This window comes from Patella vulgata, chromosome 2 (genome assembly GCF_932274485.2).
Source record: "Patella vulgata chromosome 2, xgPatVulg1.2, whole genome shotgun sequence".
NCBI classification, from domain to species: domain Eukaryota; kingdom Metazoa; phylum Mollusca; class Gastropoda; family Patellidae; genus Patella; species Patella vulgata.
This window is the reverse complement of record NC_065880.2, coordinates 42541832-42568732: the sequence shown is the minus strand read 5'-3', so window position 1 is coordinate 42568732 and position 26901 is coordinate 42541832. Positions and strand designations below refer to the sequence as shown.

At 33.6% G+C, this 26901-nt stretch overlaps 1 protein-coding gene across 6 annotated transcripts in view; it reads left to right on the top strand.

Annotated features, from left to right (window-relative positions):
• The window catches only part of LOC126811388 (diacylglycerol kinase zeta), a 300069-nt gene that overhangs the window by 171297 nt on the left and 101871 nt on the right, over nucleotides 1-26901 (top strand). For 3 of the 6 annotated variants that reach the window (XR_008786262.1, XM_050536967.2, XM_050536965.2), the window contains exon 1: nucleotides 15819-16673. The exons of 2 other annotated variants lie outside the window; for them this stretch is intronic. Coding sequence is in view for 3 of the 4 variants with exons in the window: in XM_050536967.2 (XP_050392924.1) it covers nucleotides 15850-16673 (824 nt within the window). In the remaining variant the exon portion in view is untranslated. Of the gene's footprint in view, nucleotides 1-15818; nucleotides 16674-26901 lie in introns of those variants that run through there. One more of the 6 variants, XM_050536966.2, reaches the window with a different exon arrangement.

Below are 26901 nucleotides of genomic sequence, written 5' to 3'. Positions count from 1 at the left end.
GCTAAACTGCTATAGAAGCTTTTGTGAACATTATGTGGTGGTAATTTCTATGTAAAAATGACTTCTCCCTTGTGTCTATAAACAAAGCTGCCAGACGTGTAGAATTATTCAATTAGTGTAGTAGCACTACTTATTATAGAAGAAGGGTCAGTTCTTTGAAAAATGATTTGATTTCATGATCCATTCTGCTGACATTACAGTAAATTTATCACTAACAGATTTCAATAATGACTAATTCATAATATACGGTGCATTTAAGCACATTAACTTTAGGATGTCCTACGGCCTTTGATTGAAAAAACGAATTTCGAGCCATACCGACAAAATGGCCGCACCTTTCACACAAATTATGCACAAGTATGTAATACGAAGGTTGTGGACCCAATAGAGGTCACAATTGTTGTTTGATTTGGATGAAACTTAAAATATATCTTTATATCCCAAAGATCTTAGTCCCTTTCTATATTCGCACATTTAAGACCATAACTTCTTTGATTATGGCCCCTGATTGTACGAAAAATCATGTTTTTTTTTGTTTTTTGTTTTTTTAGAAAATGTGGGCATATCTTGCCTGGCAGCCACTGGTTTTACAATTTTATGATTTGACATTTGGATGAACGCAGGCAGTCATTTTGGGCCAAAGAAAGATATATGGGTGATAAATAAACACCTATTAATAAAATGTTATCTTATATCTATATCGTATAATGTGGGTATCAAACTCATAGATATATCTTATAAATATTTCATATTAATATGATTGAATGATTAATAAGTTAGTTCAGATTATCACAGACAAATAGGATATAGGTATAACTTTTCATTAACTTATCCTCTTAAGAAATCTTCACATATAACTTTCCATTAACTTATCCTCTTAGAAAATCTTCATAAACTGGTATATCAAATTTTCATTAGTATTTAAGAAATCATTTATAGTTTTTGTGGTAAAAACTTGAAGATTAAAAAGTATATTCCTTCTAGCAAATTAATGTGAGTATCTTTGAAGTTCATTGTTATGATAAAAATTATCAAATTCAAATTTGAGATTGTATTTATGTAATGTTTATAGTTAAGGTGTTTTATTTCTGTGCAACAAAATATATTTATATGTCCACATTGTCATGTGGATGTATATTGTCGTCGCCCATGTCCGTCCGTCTGTTCACATTTTGTTTGTGGACACTCTATGAAACTTGAAATATAGATGTATCTGTAACTTTATGGATTATGGCCCTTGATTCTATGGAAAATCACGTTTTTAGCTTGTGGTCCCTCTAGAGGTCACAATTTTTATCCAATTAAATGTTTAAATATATCACCATTACACTATAATGATGGTTGAGTTCAAATTTCGTTAAAATCGGACCGAAATTGCCAGACAAAATGGCAGCTCCTCAAATTCAAATAGTGGAAACGTGTGGCATATCAAGGTTGTGAACCCACAAAAGGTCACAATTTTGATCCGATTTTGATGAAACTTTAAATTTGTGTATATTGCAAAGATCTCGGCTCCTTTCGATAATCACGCCTATTGGAACGTAACTTCCTGGATTATTGCCCCAGATTGTTTAAAACATTATGTTTTTTAGTTTGTGGACCCTCTAGAAGTCACAATTTGGATTCAATTTCAAAAACCGTTTAAATATATCACCATTACATCTCAATGAAGGTTGAGTTCTAATTTTATAAAAATCGGACCCAAATTACCGGAGAAAATGGCCGGTCCTTGTACGCAAATAGTGTAAAAGTATGTAATACCAAGGTTGTAATACAGCTATAAAAAAATTATAATGCATTTTTCTCCCAACATGTACGTTGTAGAGGATATACGTAATTTCTATGCTGTTTTTATACGTCCACATGTGGGTGTGTGTTTGTGGATGGTCCTTATCGAGGACACGCATAAGAATTCAAAACTTCTATATGCGAACATGGCCCGAATATTAATATATAAATCAGAAATTAAAAACAGAATTAAAAAATAATAAAATAACAGATGACCTAGACATTGGTCATATATTTTCGTATAAAACCTGTTTTTGGTCTATGATGTGCTCTATAATGATTAAAGTTTAAAACGACAAAATCAATAAATTGTAATTATAAAAACAAACTACTTTTAGACAGCCTTTTAAGAATTAGGACTACTTCTTTTTACAAAAGAAAAAAGAACAGTTCCAAAACTAATTTAACTAGAAGAAATAATTCAATAGAATGCCTTTTGTTCAATATTGCTAAGAACAGAATCAATAAAATTTCATGTAAGAAACAAATTATGTGTTATTATTTTAAAGTCTCCATGAAACAAGACTCAAGATTAATTAAAAAAACATTGGCATTTTTTACTAGAATAAAAGCTATAACTGCCATTATTATTGATGATACACTATACCACAATAAGTATATGAGAGTTGTTAATTTATTACATTTCATTTGTTTGCATTATGTAATTTATTTGGTGTACTGATAAATCTTATTTACAATTTACTAAACATTATGATGTATTATCTCTTGGTATGAATCAGTTCAAGGAATCTTAATTGTTGAAAGGCAGAAAGGTAGGGTTAGAGATTCACAGCAAAGGCAAACATCACATTATCATTGAAATTCTACATATTTCTAATGCTATATATGGGGGCTGGCTGAAAAGTTCTGAAGCTTATTTTTCTACTTGGTCTCCTTCAAGGTGTACACACTTTTACCAACTATGTGGCAAGGCCTGGATGCCGGTCAGGAAGAAATTTTCTTCAGCCACCCTAAAAAAAAAAAGTTGTTCACAACTGACATGACATCATCATTACTAGGAAAATGGCGACCGGCTAGTTCCTTTTTCATTTTTGGAAACAAACCTGGCCAAAAAATCATCCTGATCATCAAAATGGCACAAATTGACACAAGAAATCAGGAATCTGACACGTTTCTAATCAGCAGTCAAGCTTTGACACCCATCTTGCAAAATCTTTTGTCATTCCTAACTTGTTGGCGATAATGTGCTCAATCCTCTCATGAGAAATGCCCACAACACTGGCAATACGTCAAATAGTCAATCGTCGATCAACCATCAACATGTCATGCACCTGGGTAATGTTTCTTGAATGGTTGCTGTTGATGATGTTCCGGGACACAGGTCATCGTCAAGGCTCTCTCTGCCAAGCTTAAATTCCACAGCCCACATCTTTACTGTCGAAAAGGAAGGGGCATCATCCCCTAAAGAGCAGACCATATTGGCATGTATCTGTGTTGGGGTTAGTCTTTTCATTTGCTGGTACTTGATGGCTGCCCTGTCGCAGTTTTGTTCATTTCTGGTGACTTCAATGGATAGGTTCACAAGATGGTCTGGTACAAAGACAATAATAACACTATGATTCATTCAATGATTGTACTTGTCGGTGGCAAAAATTTATTTCAACCCAATTGACCTATTGTTTTCAAGCTTTGAACTTTTCAGTCAGCCCTAGTGGATAAATACAATGGTGCTGGAATTTAGTCAACCTGTGATCAAGACAGTAAAGTTAAAATAATGACACTACAGTTGCTGAAGGCCTATATGTTGTCAATGGCTGATTTATGCCTGATGTTTGAATATTATTTCCAGGCATTAAATAAACTTGAAATGTTCTAGATGCGCCACATGTAGAATTAAACTTGCAGATAAATCTCATCAGGGATTTGAGATATTTTAGTCCTTCAAAAAAATGTATTTCATTGTTTTAAAGAAATGATATGTGTAGGTCTTTTCCTCAGAGATTATTTAGTTTCTCATTCCATACCATAATCAATAACATTATTTCATTTTAATTTTTTTTTCCATGAAACATGACATCAGTACCATATGGCTTTGTGTCTAGAAAGAAAATAGAAAGCCATCTATATAGAAGGAAATTGACAGATGGGACTGTCATCCTTATCCAATCAGTGCCAAGATTTTAAAACTTGAGATTATAGTAGTACTAATGTTCATTTGTTCTCTTTGTCCCTGATCATAATCAAAAGAACATTTTGGTATAGGAAAAGTAAAGGAAAAAAACCCAACAAAACAGTTCATGTTATTTTAGAAAACGTAACACTCTTATTCATACTGCCTTTTGAAAAAATTAATGATACTGTTAGCCAGTACTCGGTACCATATGTTGTTCACAAGTTTTTAACAAAAATTGCCCTACTTACCTAATCCAAAATTTAAAAACTTTCAAGAAATCATTCATGAAGATAAAATAAGTAAGAATTGGAATGTTTTTTAAGTGAGGTATCTGCACCCAATCTCAGTTTTACCATAAATAAGAATTCAGAGTGAAGTTAACCTGCCCTCCAGGCTTGGACCAATTGAATGAAGTTCTAGGCTGGGTTATGTTAGGATAAGATCATTAGTATTAGTGGCATGGAGGTCTTAAGAGTTTTTGAAGGATTTTACACCAAGTAGTGATTTAAAGGAGCTAAATTGCTATTTTTTGGCACGTAGTAATGGACACAAATGGGTCGCAACGCATATAATAATGTTATATATGAATGTATATAAACTGATTTACATTCAGTCGTTTCTGTTAATCAGTTATGTTCTGTGAAGGGTCTTAATTCAAGATTCGCACACTCCTTGAGAATCCTGGAAAAATGAAAATGTGATTTCCAGTACTAGAAAATCCTGGAAAGTAAATTTACTCCTTGAAACTCCAGGAACATTAACATTTGTGGTTTTGCTATATCAGACGTGTCAGATAATCTTTTTTTTTCGTGAGACTTACAAATTTATGACCCTTCTCCCGATCGGCAGAACATTTCTCACGAAAAAATGGTCAAATGTCAATGCTACTTTTACTTTCACAAAGGGAGATAACACCAATTACTTCTGTTTCATAAATAGACCTTACGATTGGCTGAAATTGACCGGAAACTTCTAATTCCGGTAATATGCTTGACAGCCCAACGTGTGTTTGTGATTACTATTATTTGGAATAAATAAATTATATTGTAATGGTAGCATAGTGCATGAGCATACCTGATAAAATAGAGACCTGTACAAGGTTCTTTCCATTATTGTCATTTTTCCTTATGGCTAGTAAACGTCTATGCGATTTTGACAATTCTCCCGCAAAGAGAAAACATTTCACGCCACATGACTTTAGCATGAAATCGGAAGCCATTGACTGACATTTAGCCGATTTTAATCTGCGATTTTGGATTACTTTTTCATCTCATTATATTACTAGCGATAGTATTATAATAGTTTGATATCGATATCAGTACATGTAAATAATCTGACTCTAAAGTTGTCGAAATATAAGTGCAATTACCATTTATATACGGAAGACACTACCACCCACACGTCACATTTCCCGCGATTACAGTCATAGACTGAAATTTGCTAATTTCAACTAAATGTAGCCTGCAAAAAGGAGGCTGATATCATCAAGATTATTAATATTTTATATATTATCATTCAAATTATTACGATTTTTTTAAGTTTTAGCTGGCTAACATTCGAGGATTTCAGTTTTAAAATTGGTACGAGCGATTCTATACCACTTATGACATCACTCAGATATGACTGAAAAGCACTTATTTGGAGTAACGTATTAAAGTTTTTGGGTAGCATTTAATGTATATTTTCACAAAATCTTCAAATTTTTTTTTCTGTCATTAAAAATATTGATTCGAAACCGAAAAAGAACTTCCATCTGCTGTACGCAGCAAAAACAAGAGCACAGATAAAGTTCTTAAGAATGATGAAAGAAAATGAAGTTATTTGATGAAAAAAAAAAAATCTCCCGGATACTCGTGTTTTTCATTGCTGGTCTCCTGTTTTTTTTTTCATACCTGGGGGTTGACACGTCTACTATATATTTTAAGATATACTGAGCGCCATGGAAAACGCATCACTTAGTTTTTCGTATGACAAAATGATCTTGTAAACATATCTTATTTATTTTGATTCTTATTGTGAACAATATTCAAATGGGAACACACCAATAACAACACATTTGTACACTTATGGATGTTTAATCTGTAATCAACGGTACAAAGTCAGAGGGGTCAAAACCAAAAGTACGACACAGATGTCAGTAGCGCGTGTGTCCTCCACGGGCTCTTACGCACGCTGTGCAGCGACTCCGCATGGAATTTACCAATGTTTGAAAGAAGGCCTGGGGCAAATTGCTCTATTCTTGGACAAGAGCAGCTTCTAAAGCAGCAATGGTGTGCATCTGTGGTCTCCGATACAGACGGCGTCCAATCTCATCCCAGACATGTTCTATCAGTGCCATGTCCGAAGACATTGATGTTGTTAGCAGCCAGGTAGTCCATACTAAAACGGGCAGTATGCGGACGTGCATTATCCTGTTGGAAGTTGTGGGTGCGCTCGAAACATCGGAACAACAATTGGTTGCAACCCACATCACGGTAGGCTACACCATTAACGCGACCCCTGCAAATGTGTAGGGCGGTCCGGTGATGAAATGTGAAGCCTCCCCACACCATTACACTTCCCCAAACCCCATCGATTCGTTTCGAAGACGCAGCAGTCTGCAAGACGTTCCCCAAGACGTCTCCACACACGTTGACGGCCATCAGTGTGATAAAGATGAAAGCGACTCTCATCACTGAAGATCACACTTTGCCAGTCTACTCTGCTCCATGTCTGGTGTCCTTGAGCCCATATCAAACGCCGCTGACGGTGATGATCCCTGAGGATAGCTCCAACATAAGGTCGTCGTGCACGGAGTCCTACTTCTCTTAGACGACGTCTTACGGTGTTGGCACTTACTGGTCCTTGTCTTCCGACGACTGCTGCACCTGTTCGAGTCTTCGGGCGGAATCTGTCACGCAGATGAGTGACTCGGATGTAGCGGTCTTGAGCTTGGGTTGTAACGCGTTGTGGACCAGGACGTTGACAGTCACGTGTTGATCCAGTAACTCGAACACGTTCCACCAACCTTACAATAGTGGACTGATGACAATTGAAGTGTCTGGCAATAGCACGTGTAGACATGCCAGCCCTGGACATTCCCATGGCTTCATTCCGTAGATTTTCAGCAAGTCTCGGCATCTCTAGCTCGATTTCTTCACACGTCCAACAACAAATTACGACAGATTGACATTTCACAGTTCATGTACTGCACATTAAGTTGAAAACATGCTTTTAAAGGGCTCACACACAATGCTGCACGTGAATATTGGGTTTTTCATGTGCATCTCGTGCAATTTTTTTTTTTTGCACACAGGCCGATATTTTTGGGGTTTGGGAGCATTGTGTGAAACAGTAGTTCATAGTATTGCATAATATTATACATACAAAACCACCTAGTAATAAAATATTTGGGAAAAAAAGTGATGTGTTTTCCATGGCGCTCAGTATATAAAACTGAATGTAGTCATCGAAAGTTTATGAGTTTGTCGCCGTAAATGGACTCGTCTTCGGTATTTCATCAATCTAATTTTGATGAGAACCTTTATTTTTTCGAGTCAGTCGAACAGTCTTCTTCAAGCGTAAAAAAAAACACATTATGATTCAATATGATGTAGAATTCTATACAGGGACTCCTGCCATGGAATATGGTAAATAACTCCTGGAATTTTAAGTGTTCTGAGTTGTGTACACCCTGTAATTGAATGGCAGTGTTGGCATCTGGTTATTCCAGTCTACGCTGTTAGTATTCTCCCCTGTGGGATATGTTTAGCCTCGTTCACCGAGTCGCATATTACAAGTGGCACACAAAAGCCTTCTGGCACACGTTCCCTCTGTGATAATTTAATTGAATTTTAAAATTTTCAGTTTGTCTTAAATATTGGGTATGAGAATCCCATCTTTTCACAATAAGATAAGATCAATGTTGATTTAAATTGACCAACAAGTTGTATTTGCAATGTCAAAGACTGTGGATAATCACTCTTACTTAAAGATACATTATATAAGATTATCAAAAATAGATAATGTAAAATGAAAATATTGAGAATTTCATTCAAATTACTTCATTCTGAGCCATGTTATCACTGTTTGTTTGACAAAACAAGATGCGTGCATAGTGAGTGGTAACTCGAGACTTAGCCTCACTTTCCCATTTTTAAATTAAATTTTTAAATGGCGAACTGTTGTAATCTAGTTAAAATCTCGAGTACCCAATGCCATCAAGAGTTGATTATGGTCTTGTTTTCTTAATAAATGTCTATTTAATAGTAATAGTTTATATAACATTTCAGGCCTAAAGAAAGACCAGCAATAGGCAGATTTAGCTCTTGCATAATGTATGTTTAGGTAGAGAATTATTTGTTTTATATGAAATCTGCAAGATGAACAATGTAGTATAGCTTATTAAAAAAGTGATTTAACTTGCCATAATTAAAACAGCTGTACGTTGTAGCTATCTTTCTGTGCCCTTTTGATCTGAATAAATCCAAAAAAAAGTCTATAATAACAGGCTACAGTCAGACCTCGTCAGGAGGCTAGAGTCATTTCTGGAAACTTTTCATAGAAATGTACAAGTCTTTAATGAAAATTTAAAACTATCTAAGGCCATAGTTATTTGATTACCTGGTTTTAGTTGGTTCATTTGAACCATTTTTTAATCCAATATCTACAATAAAATTCAAGACAATACTCTGTTTCACGTCCTATGAGACATGGGCCAATGGCGATAATATTACGATTACACAATGTTACTAAGAATAGAAAAGAATAAAATAGAAGACATCCATTGATTGGACTTGTATTTGTAGAATTTTTATGATTGGATAATTTAACTGAAAACCAAAGTAGAATTCTTGCGAGAAAATGTTAACAAGCAGAGTAACTGTCCTGGAAATGGGATGAAACTTAGAATATTTTGTCAATGTACAAATCGGTATTTATAATAAAATGTTATCTTAGGAATTAACAATATACACCAATTAAGGTTACTAATAACAATTAAAGAGGAAAGATTAAAATATAAAGGACATTGCAGTAAAATAAAACAATAAGATAATAATTAAACTCATTAATGTGTCGTCAACTGTCTGTCATTAGATATTTAGCTTAACTTCTTATTAATAATGAAGGATTAATAGAAACATAAGAATAATAGAAATGTTTAAATGAATAAAGAAAGAATGAAATTGAAATACAAACAATTCACAATTTTATCACCATTACAATTTCCTCTGGGGTGAAAATGATTGTCCTCAGATCATAATGACATAATGAAAATAAACATTGATATTACTGCTAAAAGTTCAGAGGTTTGTTTTAAATGTATGAACCTTTTCACTTTAATATACATTTAGTATATATGCAAGATAAAGATATAATGGGGGGGGGGGGGGTAATTACAATAACTATTTTGGTTACTCGCTTATATGTAGTCACGAATATAAAATCCTAGATATAATCTGAATTGCTTATGACGTCCTATAACTGAGTCAACAATAATAATAAATAATTATAATGTCGACAATAATAAAATACTATACTATGAATTAACTAACACTTGAATCTGAAATTAAATGAAACATAATATACAAAAGAAGCTTATATGCTAAAGTGTTTATGAATTAATCAACCGCATCGATAATATTGATTTAATTGTTTATGCAGAATAAATAAAAACGTGCAAAACTATAGCAACATCGAACGGGAATGTAATAATAAATCTTATCTAAAACTTTATAAATTAAAGGCAAATAATTAGAGATCAGTGAACACATAAAAATATCAGTAGTTTAAAACAGTTACTGGTATGTGATTAGTTTTAATAAACTGACAAATCAGGATAATCATAACAATTGACCTAGTTCTATTATCTATTCGATTGATCATTTAATTAATATTACCGTTCAGCACCATTGATTTAGAAGATGTATCATAAATTGAGTCATGATTTTCTAACCTATCGATACTTTCATAATCAAATCGGTGTTAAAACATATAATTATTATAATGCATAATCTATATATTGGCTATCTATATATATAGTAGGTGTTATTGCTCAGGAAAAAACAATTATCATAAAGCAGGCCACGAAATTTCAAATTTTGGTGTAACCAGAAAAATTGTTGCGGGTTTATGCTCTGTGTAACCATTTTCTTTGGTTACGCCTAATGATCATTGTGTAACTAATTAGTTACATAAAATTGTTGCGCTATTTTCATGTTTTATCCAAATTTAAATGGTGCTATTATTCATTTCCACTTGCAGTGAATGTATTTTTTAAAGAAATAACTTGAGTAATTTATATTCTTTTATATTTAATATTATATTTTGAGGTTAGTGTTTATGACTTTAATCCCACCGTGTCCCCATTTAAACATTAGAAAAATTTGTTCTACTTCACTAAATCCCTATATTTTAATAATTCTTTTATCAATCAGCTTTTTCAAACATCAAGCAGCTGAAGGCGACTATAATCAGCCGATTTAGATCCCTGATGTAGGTAAATGGCTACTCAGTTAACTGGACACGGTTCGATTGCAGAGGGGAATCGGTTCCCAAAATTAATAATGGATTTTCGTTTTTATATCATATCTGACCTTCATCGTTTACATTAGCACTCAAGCAATGTCATATGTGCCGGTGGGGTCAAAGTTGACGACATACATATGGGTCATTGGTACTACGGTACAGCATGGCTATAGTGAAAGGAACACTGTAGAAAATTCTTTGGAAATATAGCTGACATTAAATAGTCAAACTCATTTCTCATTTTGTGTTTGAAAATCCAAAGGTACGTTTTCAAATATTTATGGCATAACTAATCATTTAAAGAATTAGAGGTGGGGGGCATTTTTAAATCAACCTGCTTGCAACTGGTCAATACTGATCTGTCAAACTACCCATAAGATGGAGAAATGAAATGCCAAGAATGAATGAATTTTATGAATGGAGTTTGTGCTATAATACAAATAATTAAGACCTGTGTCACAAAGTCATCCTGTATAAAAATTGATCAAATGTGAATAAAGTTGTTAATGAAATTTGTTAACGTAACTGATATTTCAATTTGCGTAACCAGAAAATCGGTCGCATGTTTTTGAGCTTGTACGACCGCATGTAACCGAGTGGTATCGTTCGCATGAAATTTCGTGGCCTGATAAAAGTCAACTATTGGTCAATATATTTTAAATGCTTGTTTTAACATATTTTTATCATAGCAACAATCATAAGTTTGTTACTTGATACAAATAGGTAAACAAATTATTTGAAATTTCACATGATTTAAACTATGCATTAGAAAGTGTACAAAGTTTGAGATCTGTCCACTGATTTGTTAACTGAATTGATGGTCATTTCATTTCTAATCTAACTATATAGAAGAGGCAAGGCACTCAAATACCTTGTTCCACATTTCAAGTGGATTTTTTTTTTCAGTTGAAGAACATCAGGTTAATTTTGTCCAATTCCCCCATTCCCCAACAGGATTTATCTGTCTTTCTTTTTTTTCTTTTTTTGAATATCAAAAATACCATTTTGAATGATTTTGAATAATATTTTGGTAAAACACAAATTTATTAATTAAAAATTATCAACCCAATCATAGTATGACTTGTGAACTAGACAGGACTAGATTTCTGGCAGACTCCCTTTACATGTTTCTTGGTTTGTGTAGTGCTGTCAGGAATATATCAGAATATTTTCTCTAGTTCTTCAAATTGTGCTTTATATTCACATAGATTTTGAAGGTGATCAGTGGTATCTGTTTTATTATCACTTCATCAACCTCTCTAATGATAATAGCTTTTAGTTGAAAGTTCAGAATAAACATGTAAGATGCATGTAAATAAATATTTATAGACCATAATATGGAAAGGTTGTTAAGATAAATTATGACCAAATACTTCAAATGGCAGGGTTATACAAGGGTATAGTGAGATCAGTTGTGACATGAACAGATCATAAAAGTATGTGTTAATCACTTAAAACTGCCTGTTTAAGTCAACTGGATTAGCAATTTATTGATATTACTCCTGCAATGATTTTTGTTCCATTTACTCATCTGACGATTAAACAGAGTCAACTTGGTTAATGCTAGTGCAATTTTTACCACATCAGTAATGGATTATGAACTTGAAGGGAAATGTTTAATGTACACTTACTTAAGTACCAGTATGAACTTATTAGTAAAGCTTTATGATAAGTATAAACATTAGTACCATCGTGTACTATAAATAAATTAACTGATTACTAAGAGCTTATTACGCACTCCAAGAGCTGATGAAGGAATTGGGTTTAGTTATTAACAGGAATTCTTCAAATTTTATAAACTTATTAACTGTTTTGTCTTCCATCTGAACATTTTAGTTAGTACAGAAAGTTGTTGATCTCTGCCTAGTTGATACCTAATAGTTCTGTCGTCCATTAAGTTTTCTTGTAACACATTGTCTGTTCTTTTGAATATTTTTGAATAATGGTTGCACTCGTTAAACCGAAGGGTTTTTACTTCACTACTGTATTGGAGGGTAAAGGAAATAGCAGACATAGTTATTTAAAGGTTGTCAATAAAATATACGGGAATATTGATTATTTGGATTAATAATATTGATCTGTGTGATAGAGCGAACTAATTATGTGATGGAACTAATCATTAAATGCAAATATAACTGGATACAATAAATCGTACTAGGTTAATGGCATGACATCCTTTTCAATTTTTATCTGATGTGTTTCTGTTTACATATATTGCACATTTCCCAAGTCTTTCGTATTGTCGTGAATTGAATATTTTATCAATTTGAATTTTGATTAATCTTTTTTTAATAGATAAGGCAATTAGGTCATTCAATGAGTTCAAACAGGCTGTGTTTTGATTTATTACTATGAGAAGGAAAATAAACCATGACTTAAAGTAAATGAATGTCATAAAATACATGAATGTCATTCATAATTATTTTTAACAGGAAATATTCAAAATAATGTAAATAGATCTAATTACTATTATGTGTCTTGTTTCACGCAAAACCAATAATGCACATAAGGTTTTAAAAAATTTCTTTCTGATGACTGCTTGTGCATGTAGATAAAATGGGAAACTAAACTGAGCTACATGAAGTAAATTTAAATAGAATTTAGATTTCAACTTGTCACTGCTAATGTTGCTGTAGTGATTAAAGGTAATTATTCCGAAATTAAGTGTGAAATGTAAATGTTACAGTTTATGGATTGCTTAGTATTCCCAAATGGTATGTTGAATAATGAACGAATGCACAATACTTGGGCATTTCAAAAATAACATAGTTATTTTTCTATTTTATATTGCACAATGCTAGGAAGGAGAATTTTACCTAGACAGCAGTTTTTCTGCATACTCTTAATTGAATTTTCCAATTGTCAAGGATTCTTTTACATACATGCCAACATGTACCTGTTTGGACATAATTTTTTTGTGCCATCCAAATGACTAACATTACTTTTGTTAGCCCAGTAGCCATTACTTCTGATCAGTACTAGGAATACAGCTTGAAATGTCACGATGTTCTTACGGGGCCCAAGGAGCGATATAAAGTAGCATGCTAGTATTGTGCAAGATAAAGGTGAAGGCTTTCAAATTAATGGTTCTCAAATATATAATTTAGTAAAATTTTGATCACTAATCATTCCAAGAATTTATGTCTTTCATAAAAAAAATTTTCATTTAAATGTGATTCAGTATGAAATTGTATTAAAAATTATAATTAAAAACAAAAATTCAATCATAGTCAGAACCATATTGTTTTGTTTCTTTTATTAAATTTTTATTGTGATGTAAGCCCTTTGTTTATACTACTAGTTGTAATAATGTCTGTCATGACAGAAGTGGTCATTATCCTTTTTTCTATATCTGGATGACCCATCATTATGAAATTATTTGACAAAACCCTTAAAACAATTGCCAACTTTTTTGGGGATGAATGTTGTCTAATGAAAGACATCCAACAGGCATAATGGTAAGCTGTTTTGATGAGTTTTAGTCTGTGATTTTATAGGTAACATACATTACAGTAGATTAGACATGCAACAAATCAGTAGATGATGGACCAGACCACTTAAATAAAGCAGATCTAGATTCTCAATTCTAAAAATAAAACTAATATTTCCAAATAGAAGAATTTGTGCTTACAAGTTTCAGACAGACATTTTGTCATAAAATAAAACAGATTGTGGTATTGTTCAGTGTAATCAAAGAATATATTATTCTGTCAATCTTAAATGGTTTGTCTGAAAATGCCCACATAGTTTATGTGAAAAGGGTATTGTTGATTCCTGGTTAAATTTAAAGACAGTTGTTAAAGTTAGTATAACATATTCACTTATGTTTTACCCTCTGCATGTAATTGTTTTTAAGAAATGAAATGAATATTTGTTTTGCTAGAATGTTATAAGGAGGAGCCCTATTTAAATTCAGAGTTGCACAGTGATTTTCAAATAATTATTGCCTCGTTCTCCAAAACAATATAAATGCACTAAATTCGGAGTAGTGCAATGCTTTAACTAGAGTTATTGACCCTTGCCATAGAAATCGTGAATTGGAGGTTATAGTTTTAGATATCTGTTCAAGGAACTTGCTGGGTTTGTTTGTATATAATGAAGAAGAACACTTTAGGAGTCGCCTTACTGTTTTAAGTTATAGCCCATGTCACAGTATGCTGCCTGCATTCACAATACTGCTAATGGGCAGTTTTCTTTGCCTATCAATACTATGTTGTATTATTACATGCAGCCTAAATGTTAGATTTTCAAAGAAACAACAAATATTGGATTTTGTTACTAACTTTCAGAAACTAAAAGTAGATTTAACATTTGATTAGTTATAGAGAATGATTGGCATAGAAGTACAGGTGTGCTGTAGATTTGCACAGTTTATATCTGGAATTGTGATGAAAATAATTCAATACAGAACTTTTCTAAAAGGATTTGGTGAAAACTGATACTGATTTACATACAAGCAGAAAAAGATACAAAATTCAGTTTGTTGAATGAAACAATATTTATGGAACATACTTTGAAAGTTTTTTTTTGTGTATGTGTGATGTATAAATGCCACTGTATGTAATGTGCAGGCTATTATTGAATTTTGCACAAGATTCAGGACAATGAATCAATGTGGACCTGCATTCTTAAATCTTCTGTTTTTTTAATTAAAAAAAAAAGCCCTACAAAGATAATATATCAAAGGTTGACAAGAGTTTCAAGATTTTTGAAGTTTTATTTGGTTTCTACTCAGTTAAAGAGTAACACAACTGCATCAATGTATCAGATTAATAGTTTTTACATTGCTCAATATATATTCTTAGAAAGATGTATCATCCAATTTTTTATTTTTTTTTTTTTTTAAAATTGAGTCTGAGAACATTGTCCTAAAAATAGTACCAGTGTTCGACTATAAGTTTTGAATATGATTTATGACATTTTTCGAAACCGGGATGTTTTTCCTTACAGGTCTATATAGAAATATTACAAATGACTTATTTCTTTTTTTTCTAACAGGAAATTTGTTTCTATCTTTGATGGATTCTGATTTTAGTTATTTTCTACTTTAGCCGAAGAGCCACAAAACCTATGTTTCCTGAAAACAATCCACCACATATGTGGAAATTATGCAGTAATTCAGACTACAATGCCCTGTTATAATACACCTACAAGTCTGTTGGGTTTAATTAATCTCCTGTGATATATGACACCAAGAACACCTTGACTGTTACATAATGGATTACAACAAATCCCAGTAGTATGGTTAATACTAATGATGTTTTATGATAGATTATTTCAACAGTTTATAATTTGCTCCTAAACTATGATTCACAAAATGTCTAACAATAGATTACTTCAGTATAAAAATAGGAAACTTCAACAGTATTTAATTTGCAATATTTCCATCATGTGCGTATGTATCAGATCATAGATAGACAATGAATATATTTAAAAAATCTCGATCAAGATCTCCTTCTTTTGAGATTCCAAAATTATGTTTTCCGCTTCAGAAACAAAAGCGATCCACGTCAGTTGACTGTCCTGGTCCTAAGGAGACTAAACTACAAGTGCCCTTTGAAAACAGAGGCAGATCATCGAGTTTTGATGCAAGTAGCCTTCAGCAAAATAGTCTAGACTTGTTACAAGTTCCATTTCCTGGTGATCATTCCATTGACAATTCGACCTGGAGTGCATCATCCGATGAAAATATTTCAGATAAGGAATATGGTAAAAATCTTAAGTTACCGAAATATCAAAAAAGGAGATCATCCTTGGACATTCCTAGACTATGTATGCATTGCCTACATCTTGAAACAATAGCTCAGGAAAATAAGATACGTGACGAAAACAATGCAGATAAACCAAATGTTCAGTTTGGACGTTCTCGGAGTTTCAGTGATTGTTCGTCAACAGATCTTTCAGATCTAGAGGATACTCAATCTAGTGATGGAGAAAGTGATAAAGACTTTGATCCTCCAATTATTATTCGGCCACATTCACCAAGTCCTTCTCCAAGTAAAAGTAGTGGTAAAGATTATAAAAATGTGGTCACCTTACATGTTCCTGTGGTTAAACAAAGATCTTCATCTGTAGATGCAGCTTACATGGCTATTCCCATCCCAAGTCCTGAAAAACATCGTAAAGGATCTTTGGATGATCGACGTTTGGATGTACCTAAACAGATGAGATCAAGTTCCGTTGATGTAGCTTTTCCAACAGAGGATGATGCTTCATATAAAGCTATAACTCATACAGGAAAACAGTAAGTGACGTATTTTTATTCCAGAAAAAGTTCTGGTATTTTACATTTCAATGTTAAACTTTCCAAATTATCAGTTTATTTATTTAGTTTGTTTTATGGTGCGCATACTTTATTTAATTTGTTTTAAGATGTTCATACTTTATTTAATTTGTTTTAAGGTGTGCATACTTTATTTAATTTGTTTAAAGGTGTGCATACTTTATTTAATTTGTTTTAAGGTGTGCATACTTTATTTACAACATGTAATGCATCATGTAACTACACATTAGTTGACGTCTACAAACTAATTGATAGATATTTGTATGATTTCTGAGTATTTTACAATTAGACATTTTATTAATACTTATATTTATTTAATCTCCACATATGACATAGAAGAGAATGGTTTTATAACTAATAATATAGAGTGCTCTTAGTCTAGAGAAAAACTGTTAAAGGAAGCCATAGCAGGAGAAGACGATATCGACAAGACATGTCTTGAACACTGTTTATTCGATAAAAGTACCAATTGACTTTCTATCTGCGGGAGGTAGAAAGGAGGAAAAGCTTTGTATCGTTACATTTATTATAGTGGTTTCCTTGTCACAAGTCGGGAGTACACAAAACCTGCGTCATTAGCTTGCTCTCTATCTATCTTGTGGACCTAATCTCTTAATCAATGAAGCTAAATATGTCCTCACGCTTGCCATATATAGAATATTTGTTTCCAAATATAAACTTGAAAACTGAGACAAGACGTTGTATGATTTTTGACGGGAAGCCATTTTTCTGGTGATCTAGTTACTGTAGAAATAAATAACTCTTATAGAAATGATGTCAAATAAATAATACGTCTGTCAATTTTTTTAAGCCTTGGAATGAAATTAGGTTTCCTACATGTGAAAAGCACTTAAAATCATTTCCAAATTGTCATTCAAACTAAAAGCGTAAAAACTATCAGGAAACAACTCCATAAATTGTAATTAAGATTTGAAGCAATATGATTATGAATGAATGATATGTGATTTTGAAGTATATGTAGTTGCATCAATATGTAGTTAAATCTTAGACTAATTCTTTACTTAAAATTGTTTTAAATGCCTTGGATATGAAACAATTATTTGGATATTACACACTTCAATATGATAAAAATTGACAATAATACTAATAGCAGCTACAGAATGCATATAATTTATCTTCATCCAAGTCAAATGAGTAATAGTGCCACCTGTTATACAAAGAGTAAGCATATCTTTACCCATGTCAGTTTAATTAAGTAATTTTCAAAAACACAAAGTGGACTTTAATGATATATAGCATTAGAAATCTGTTAGATAAAAAAATATAGTCTACAGACAAAATAATATATGAAATGATTTAACAGACAACATACTAAAAATCTAATGGAATTTATGACCAGCATCAGTTACATGTGTATGTGTACCTAGTAAAATCATGTTAGTCTCTAAATTATTCAAATAAAGTTATGGTGATAAACTGAAGTTATGGTGATTTGGAGTTTAGATACTGATTTTAAAGGGACTATCCCGATTTGAACAGTCTCAAAAATAAAAGTCTGAGTACGTATGAAATTTAAGCGCCAAAATATAGAGGAATGGCGTATTTACCTTGTTTCAAAATTTAAGCTCAAAATATTGAGTCGTTTGGATGTGAACCTCAAAACTGCTTATCCGGACACGTAACCCTTTTAAGATTTCGAATCAATTGTTTCGTTGGGTGACCTGATAATCGATTCTTGTTCCTTGAATGGTCTATAAAGTGAATGACCCATTTGTTGTACTTGAAAACGAATGGTAAATTCCACCTAGACATTATTTTTATAAAATGTCTGGTTTTATCCAGATACCGCATAATGCAGCTTGGGACACCAGTCACCATTTCTAGATGAAGATTGACAGGTTTAAGTTGTTTGAAATGTATCACAAATATGGATTTAGTTGCTCGGCCCTTAGGTAGAGGATTTTAAGGGATTTTAAAACAAAATTAAGCAAAAAATTATTGGGATTAGCTCTTTAAGCAGACACCTTTATTTAACTTTAAGTTCATAAAAATAATAATTCTGAAATATCTTCCAAATTAGATTTAAATGTAAAATTATAACTCCGAAGGAGTACTGTTGTGTTTCAGTAACTCAGGTCACGCCTTGTCACATCAACAATCAAGATACACCATTAACTATTGAGTAAAGTGATATCCACTACCTACTAAAGTCATATTCCTGAAGCAATGACCCGAGAAATCCCTCTCTGGCCATTGCTGGATTAGCTTCTGATACTTGCGCTTTTGAGGGAGCGTGTCTATTCTTCCCGTTCAATCAAATCTATCCCCAAGCACAGCAACATGACAACCCTTCTTTTAATCAGGGGCCTTTCCTAAAAATTTTGACAGTGATTTAAGGTATAAAAAACGGTGAAAGTGTTGTTCGACTCAAAATAGTATTGTTTACATTATGTTCGTGCTGATAGCCTCATTTGTCACACAATTAGTTTTCCTGCAATATTCTGCTATGCACTGGTTAATTGGGCATAATAAAATCGTGAGTCATGACGTAACGTTATGTAAACATATTGGGTCCAATTTGGAGCTCTGTTTGGTATTGTTACGCAGTTAGCTATTGGTTGTTAATCGGACTATTGACCAGTCATAATTTAGAACAAGAATTTGCCTTCTTTACAGCAGTGAGTAGTGGGATTAGCTCTAATCAAACGAAACACTGCGAGGAGTATGATTAAAGTAGAAAACCCTGTTATTTTGAACTCTTAGTAAAACCAGAAGTTATACTTAAAGACCAAACTTTTTATACACCCACATTTTCATGTGGACGTATATTGTCGTCGCCCCTGTCCGGACACAATTGTTTGTGAACAGTCTACAGATCACAATTTTTATCTTATTTCAATGAAACTTGAAATATAGGTTTATCACCCTAAGATCTCAGTTCCTTTCGATATTGGCATGTATCGGGCTGTAACTTCATGGATTATGGCCCCTGATTGTACGAAAAATCACGTTTTTAGCTTGTGAACACTGTAGAGGTCACAATTTTTATCCGATTTGGTTTAAACTTGAAATGTATGCTTATAACCCAAAGATCTCGGTTCCTTTCGATATTGGTGCATATCGGACCGTAACTTCCTGAATTATGGCCCCTGATTGTACGAAAAATCGCGTTTTTAGCTTGTGGACCCTATAGAGGTCATAATTTTTATCCGATTTAAAAAAACGTATTATTATATCACCATTACACCCTGAGGACGGCTGAGTTCGAATTTCATGAAAATCGACCCAAAACTGACAGACAAAATGGCCGCCCTTCGTTCTCAAATAGCATAAAAATATGGTATATCAAGGTTGTGGACCCTATAGAGGTCACAATTTTTATCCGATTTGGTTTAAACTTGAAATGTATGCTTATAACCAAAAAGTCTCGGATCCTTTCGATATTCGCGCATATCGGACTGTAACTTCCTGAATTATGGCCCCTGATTGTACGAAAAATCGCTTTTCTAGCTTGTGGACCCTAAAGAGGTCATAATTTTTATCCGATTTAAAAAAAAACATATTATATCACTGTTACACCCTAAGGACGACTGAGTTCGACAGTCAAAATGGCTGCCCTTCGTTCTCAAATAGCGTAAAAATATGGTATATCAAGGTTGTGGACCCTATGTTTTTAAAATGGAGAAAACTCTTCATGTTCGGGAAATTTATGGAAGCCGTCACAAATTTTTTTAATATGCCATTTTGAAGGCATCAGTGTGTTCCTTATTCCTACCTACTTTCAACTTGATACCTCAAATAGTGATGCTAAAACTAATCGAACAAACTTCCGAATTTCGAAAAAACGTCAGTCCGAGCTCATATGGGATTCGTCCAAAGAATCCAAAAATGAAAACCCGAAGAAGATCTGTTGAGAAATAATCGAGATACGGAGATACAGGCAATCTGAGATTATTTTTCGTCCCATCCCTAGGGGGGTGGATGGCCGAATGGTTCGCACGTGCGCGCTGTATCATAAGGCCTGTCATTGAGTCAACTGGCGTGGTTTCGGTCCCCCAGTTGTATGTGACAAGGAGTAGGGTTGCCTGTCCAATCTCGTGAATTTTCTCCGGGTCCTCCGGTTTCCTCCCACTGCTAAAGACCCCTACGCGCAAGCGAATTATTGAAATAAAATTAAACCATATGTTAGTCCCGAAATGACCTGGTCTGTGTCGAGTGGACGTTAACCCCCATTTCTCTCTCTCTCTCTCTCTGTCTTATCCCTAAAACACTTCCTGTTTGTCAAAAATGACCCAATTTATATTTAATAAATTGATCCACGGAGGTTAACCACATCTACGTTGGCAGAATGTTTGTACCATGTACAATTTTGGCCGCAAACTCTGACTAAATCCCCCCCCCCCCCAAAAAAAAAAACCATAATAAAAACATGTAATAATTTTTTAACATTGCGTACAGTTTTACCAAGAAAAACTTTTTTTTTAATCTGAAGTGTGGTATGGTAATGACCAGGAAACAGATAATATTGACACATATTGCAAAATATTTGATTCTGATGTTAAAATGTGATATTGCAATGATCAGGAAAAATACATTGCCTCTTATTGCCAAATAAGCTCACAATAAATTAAATTAGAATGTCAACCAATATTCCTGCTGTTGCTGTTTCAGTCCATACATATTTGCCCATTGTCAGCACTCATCCATTGACCTTTCATCATCAAGTATCTGTACAATACAATTGTGACTGTTTAAAATTGTCAACCGAGCTTCTCTTGAAGATATATTTTTCAAAGGGGGGTGGGGTGGGGAATTTTCAACTGTAAGTTACAAAAATTTATATACTTAAACTGTTTTTCAAATTAATTAGAATTGTATAACCAAATCTATTATCACAATTCAGTAGGTCTATGTTAGAATCCCTTGTGTATTACACTTAGATGATGATCTCACAAGGAAACGTCTCTTCCATTTTCTTCCTTTTAGACTTTTTTTAATTCACAAAGAAAATCTTGTTTTAGGGCCATGTAAGTTTATGGCATTCTGTTAAATTGGACTATCACAGTAATCGTGCTGATTCCATCTCTTAAATGACATTTCAGATATAAATCTTCTGAAAACAGAGAAGATAGGGGTCTCTGATATTGAGAATACAGGGTTGTTCTTATGATCATTTTGTTTTTGTTATTTTAAGAAAATAATTATATACATATTTCTGACGGCCAGACAATTAAATCAGGATTTTATCACAAGACCTAGAATTAACAGACAAGACAGACATCTGGTCATTTCTTAATTTCAATCTCCCAAAATAGCCAGAGTAATTAAGAAATAAGGCAAATTATTGGAAAGAATTTACATAAAAGTTTCAGCTATGAAATAAATTGGGGCTTTACTCCTCTTGATAAAATGAACAAATTTTTGCTTCAATCACACCCTTGATTACACATAACACTTAAATTGGTCCCATAACCGAGTCAAGTAACAGGATCAGATCAGTAGATCTCTCTCTCTCTCTTGTTTTAACAAATGAAAGGTTAACATTGGCTAATAAACCCGAATTAAAAGCTCATTTACGGAAGTGGGCTTCAGAGGATGCTACTTGAAATTCATGACATCCGGAAGCATTGCTAAACCCACTTATTATAATGCAGGTTAGAGGAGATCTTTCACACTTAGCAGATTCTGATTGCCAAGGACCATGAAAAAAAACAAATTTACTCTTATTTAATTCTCTCCATAGTGTATCATGAATTCACAACTTCAGTGTCAACTACATTTTTGTTACTTTTTATGTCCTTACTTCATTTCTGCTGCTTTTATTGGATCTTTTGTCTGATCATCGTTTCACTTTATCATTTATACTAAGGCCCAAGGGACCACCACTGTTTTTATTTAACCAAGATTCACATTACTGATATTTTTTTAAAACAAATAATAGAGGATTAATATTTTTAAGCTCTAAATATAATTACTAAGGTTTTTATTTTATTAAAAAATCCTGATGAGCTTTTTCAGACAAACACCGGGATTGAACACTCCAGGTTAGCGTGCTGAGCCACTGCTGCTTCCAAACATGTATAATTTGCCAAAATCCAGCTGGAGCCGGTGTTTTAAAGCCTTTAGTCGTTTAAAGGTAAGCCATATGGAATGGATACCTAGAACAAATTGCAACTTAATTTTTTTCGGCAGAATCTGGTTGAGAAGTCCCTGAAGGTCTCCCAAACAAAAATTGTCCAAAGAAAAAAGATAAGTTTTCGAGTAATTAGCATAAATCCAATATGGCCGCGATTGGCACTTTAAAACTCCAATATTTCAGGAATAATTGAGTTTATAGGGTGTAAATGTATTAGGGGTAGATGTAAAAGTGGTACTATAGATTGAAAAAAGGATAACCCATGACGTCCCTGTAACATCACAACGTCATATGTCCAACAATTGGCATAAATCCAATATAGCCGCCATTGGAACCTTAAAACTGCAATATATCGGGAATGGTTTGAGTTTAGAAGGTGTAAATGTGTTGCGTGTAGATAGGAGAGTGCTACCAAAGAATCAGAAAAACATTGCCAAATTATGTCCATGTGGCATCATAACGCCATAGTCCAATCATTAGTATAAATCCAATATGACCACCATTGGAAACCTTAAAACTAATATCTTGAGTTGAGTTCAGAGAGTGTAAATGTATTGCGGGTAGATAGGAAAGTGCTACCAAAGAATTAGAAAAACATTGCCAAATTACGTCCATGTGACATCATAACACCATAGTCTAATCATTAGTACAAATCCAATATGGCCGGCCTTGAAAACTTTAAAACCCTGATATCTTGGGAATGTGGTTGAGTTTAGAGCATGTAAATGTATTATGGACAGACAATGTGAAAGGACATAATGATTAAACGAAGAACTGGGACAATTCTTCGAGAATATTAGGATAATTCAGGAAAGGGGGATTTGGAATTGGACCAGAAGTGATTTATCAAAACGGCAGCCACACCAATCTGCAGCAAGATTATTAATCAAAATCCATCACCCATCCAGAAAAGTATTACCTGGACCAGAAACAATTAAGTTTTTGAGTGGTATGACAAATTTTGCATCAAATTTGTTGACCCTTTTTTTTTTTTTTTACAAGACCTGATCGCAGCCGATGAGCTGAAGAATGCATCTCTCGGGGTTTTGTTTGGTAAAAGCGGTGAGACCCAAGCAATTTTAGACCTGTTTCATTTAGCGTTTGCGATACAGCTACATCATATTTATGGGCCAGGACTTCTGATGGGTACTTTAAATGCATATGGCTTCTGTACCTCTTATTTGAAATTAAAGCAGCAACGCAAGCCTAACTAACAACTGACAGACCTTTTGGAGACTCACATAGACATGGTGTAGAAGCTCCAGAACTAGACCTGCCAAATTTGTTAACCATTTCACCTGATGCCAACTTAAAGATTGCAATTCATAGTCAACGATTCGCATGGACCTAAACCAAATGCATACTTATTACTACACTCCCTGAAATCATCAATAAAGAAGAATTGTTAGCAGAAGAATTGTACAGCCCATAATTGAAACCAAGTAAAGTATTCCTGGTTTTTTTTTAAACCTTTACAAACTGCCTTTCTTGGCTGTATTTGTAGCCGTTGAAACCAGATATACCACTCTGGTCAGTCAGGCACTGTGCAGGCTGTTGCGACTGGAGACCATCTCCGAAAAAAAAAGCCACTTTACGAGGGTTTCCAATAATAGACATGGATCCAGCCAACCTTAGCTATGTTTACTCAGCCCTAATTTTCATTACTGATGAATGTAATCATCATGGTTGCACACTTTCGACCAATCATTATGGTTGAAGGCTAGAACTATCATTGTGCGACGTTCTGTATGATGTTAAAAGGTCTGCAATTTGTTGATCTTTGCATTCTTTACTTTGTAAATTGATAAAACTCTTTAGCATTGTATTGTTCCAAGAAATACTACATGGTCTTTCTATGGACTTTGAAGGATGTCTTCCTACGAATGACCAACACTGCCTAAGTCCCAGTCTCTAATCCTGAAGTTGCTAGTGAGAACACCCACCCCAAGATCTCCATTTGGTGACGAAACAGTGTCTGAATAAATTGGAAGCAGGAGTCTTAGAATGGACCCAGATATTAAGTGGTACTAACAACCATCTACTAATATGGATCTACATGCCTAGTTTCCCAAAAATTAGCTCTCAGTGGAAATGAGTCAAAGGACTATTTCATGACTAATTTTTAGATATCAAAAACAACGACTAGAATATCTGACAATTCAGCAAACAATATTATGTTATTGACTGTACCTACAATTGTCCTAAATCTAACTGTCAATCGTTTGTAGGTAACAGCTTCAATACACTGAACAGAACAACATTCAGCAACTAAATATCCCCCATAGATACATATAGTATTACATTATGAATAATGAGTTATCCGACTTTAAACTGAAACGTATAGTGTTCTTATTTGGGAAGTTTCCATACAGTTATGAGTTTTCTAGGTTTATTTGCTGACATTAGGGACAGTTCTGGGAAGAGGCAAATTTTATAGAAAATGTGCCGAGAAAACACAGTTGAACACATATTGAATGGGAAGGCATATGCCAATCCAACACGTGGATATTTTGTCATGGACCATGTGTTAATGCGTTGGTACAATTTGCCATTGTCACCAAGAGGAAATGATGACATGTATATAGATAATGATATTCAAGAAAAATATGAATTGTTTGACAAGCTGATACAAGTAATACATTTTCCAATCACCAGGGTTTTTAAACCTGTTTTACTTAAACATGATTCTGGGCATTACACTAGACTTCTGAATCAGCTTTTTTATGCAATGTAAATATATTTGGTACAGTACCAAACTGGCATGGGATCCTGTTAAATACACCAGGTGGATAATACTTTTAGCGTTTAATTTATATAATTTAAATAATTAAAATTTGTTGGCCTTCTTGATTTTTTTAATGGTATTAATTAAATAAAGTGTGTAGGCATCCCACACTTTAATGTTGTATAGTATTGGGGGCATATGATGATGTACACTTAATTAACTGGACTTAGAACTAGGTGAAAAGAAACAGACCTAACACTCTCTCGCAAGTAAAAATTGTCAAGTATGGTCTCAACCTCACTGATTTTGATTAGGGAAATTCTGTCTTGAATTCCAAATATAGAGTGTTGGATTCTTTGGGGATTCAGCTGAGAAGATTACTCTTGTGAATGTGTCAGTACAGTTAAATGATTAGGAAATGGGAGCTGAAAATTACACAGTGTCATACATGGTAAAAGCGGTTGAGAGTCAATCAGACAAAGGTGCTTGTGAAAAAGACATTTTCCATCAGCCTCTGGAGAAAACACAAGAGATAATGACCCAGTAATTTTAGAATATTAATTAAAGACATTTTGGCTTTTGTACCTCAAATTAAGTCATAAATTATGAACCTTCTCAGCCAAGCAATGTGGAATTACATACATTGATGTTGATATCATAAGCAGAAAAATGGTACTTGTTCAGGAATGCACAAATGGATTGACATGTGGTGTACCATATGAGAGTGTAAACCTGAGATGCTTTCATCTGTCAAACAAAGGTAGCCGAATCCAGAATGTAACTGAGCCATGCACGAATAATGGTAAGGTGGTAACTGATATGCACCCATTAGCTTTTACGTACTTGCATATTTTTCTCCATTAAAACACTTGGAACCCCCAAGTATTGAATAAGTTTTGGTAAGCCATGACACAACTTTGTAATATTGTTTTAGTTAGATTGATATTTGGCTTGAATCCATGTTAATAAAGACCATTGCAGCTGGGCAACTATTTCATAACTCAGTGTCTAAATACCACTATATAATGCATGCTTATTTCTATAGAATTAAAGTGTGTTCATCATGCCATTGGGACACTGGACTAAATCTTCCCAAAATACTAGTAACTTGTTTAGCTAGTACTGAAATCATTGGTATTCTTCTGAGACTTATCTTGATAACCACCAGTGAAATCTTGTCGAAACGCGGTGTGTATATAATATAGTGATTGTTATCCATAGAACTGTGTTGTGTTAGACTTATCGTGTGTCTCTACTTGATCCATGGCCTTGAAAGGTTAAGGAAAAGATGTAAATACTTGCCGTAAATGTTGTTGTAAAATGATAAACTAGGTGATAAGATACTTCTTAATATCAATATTTGCTTA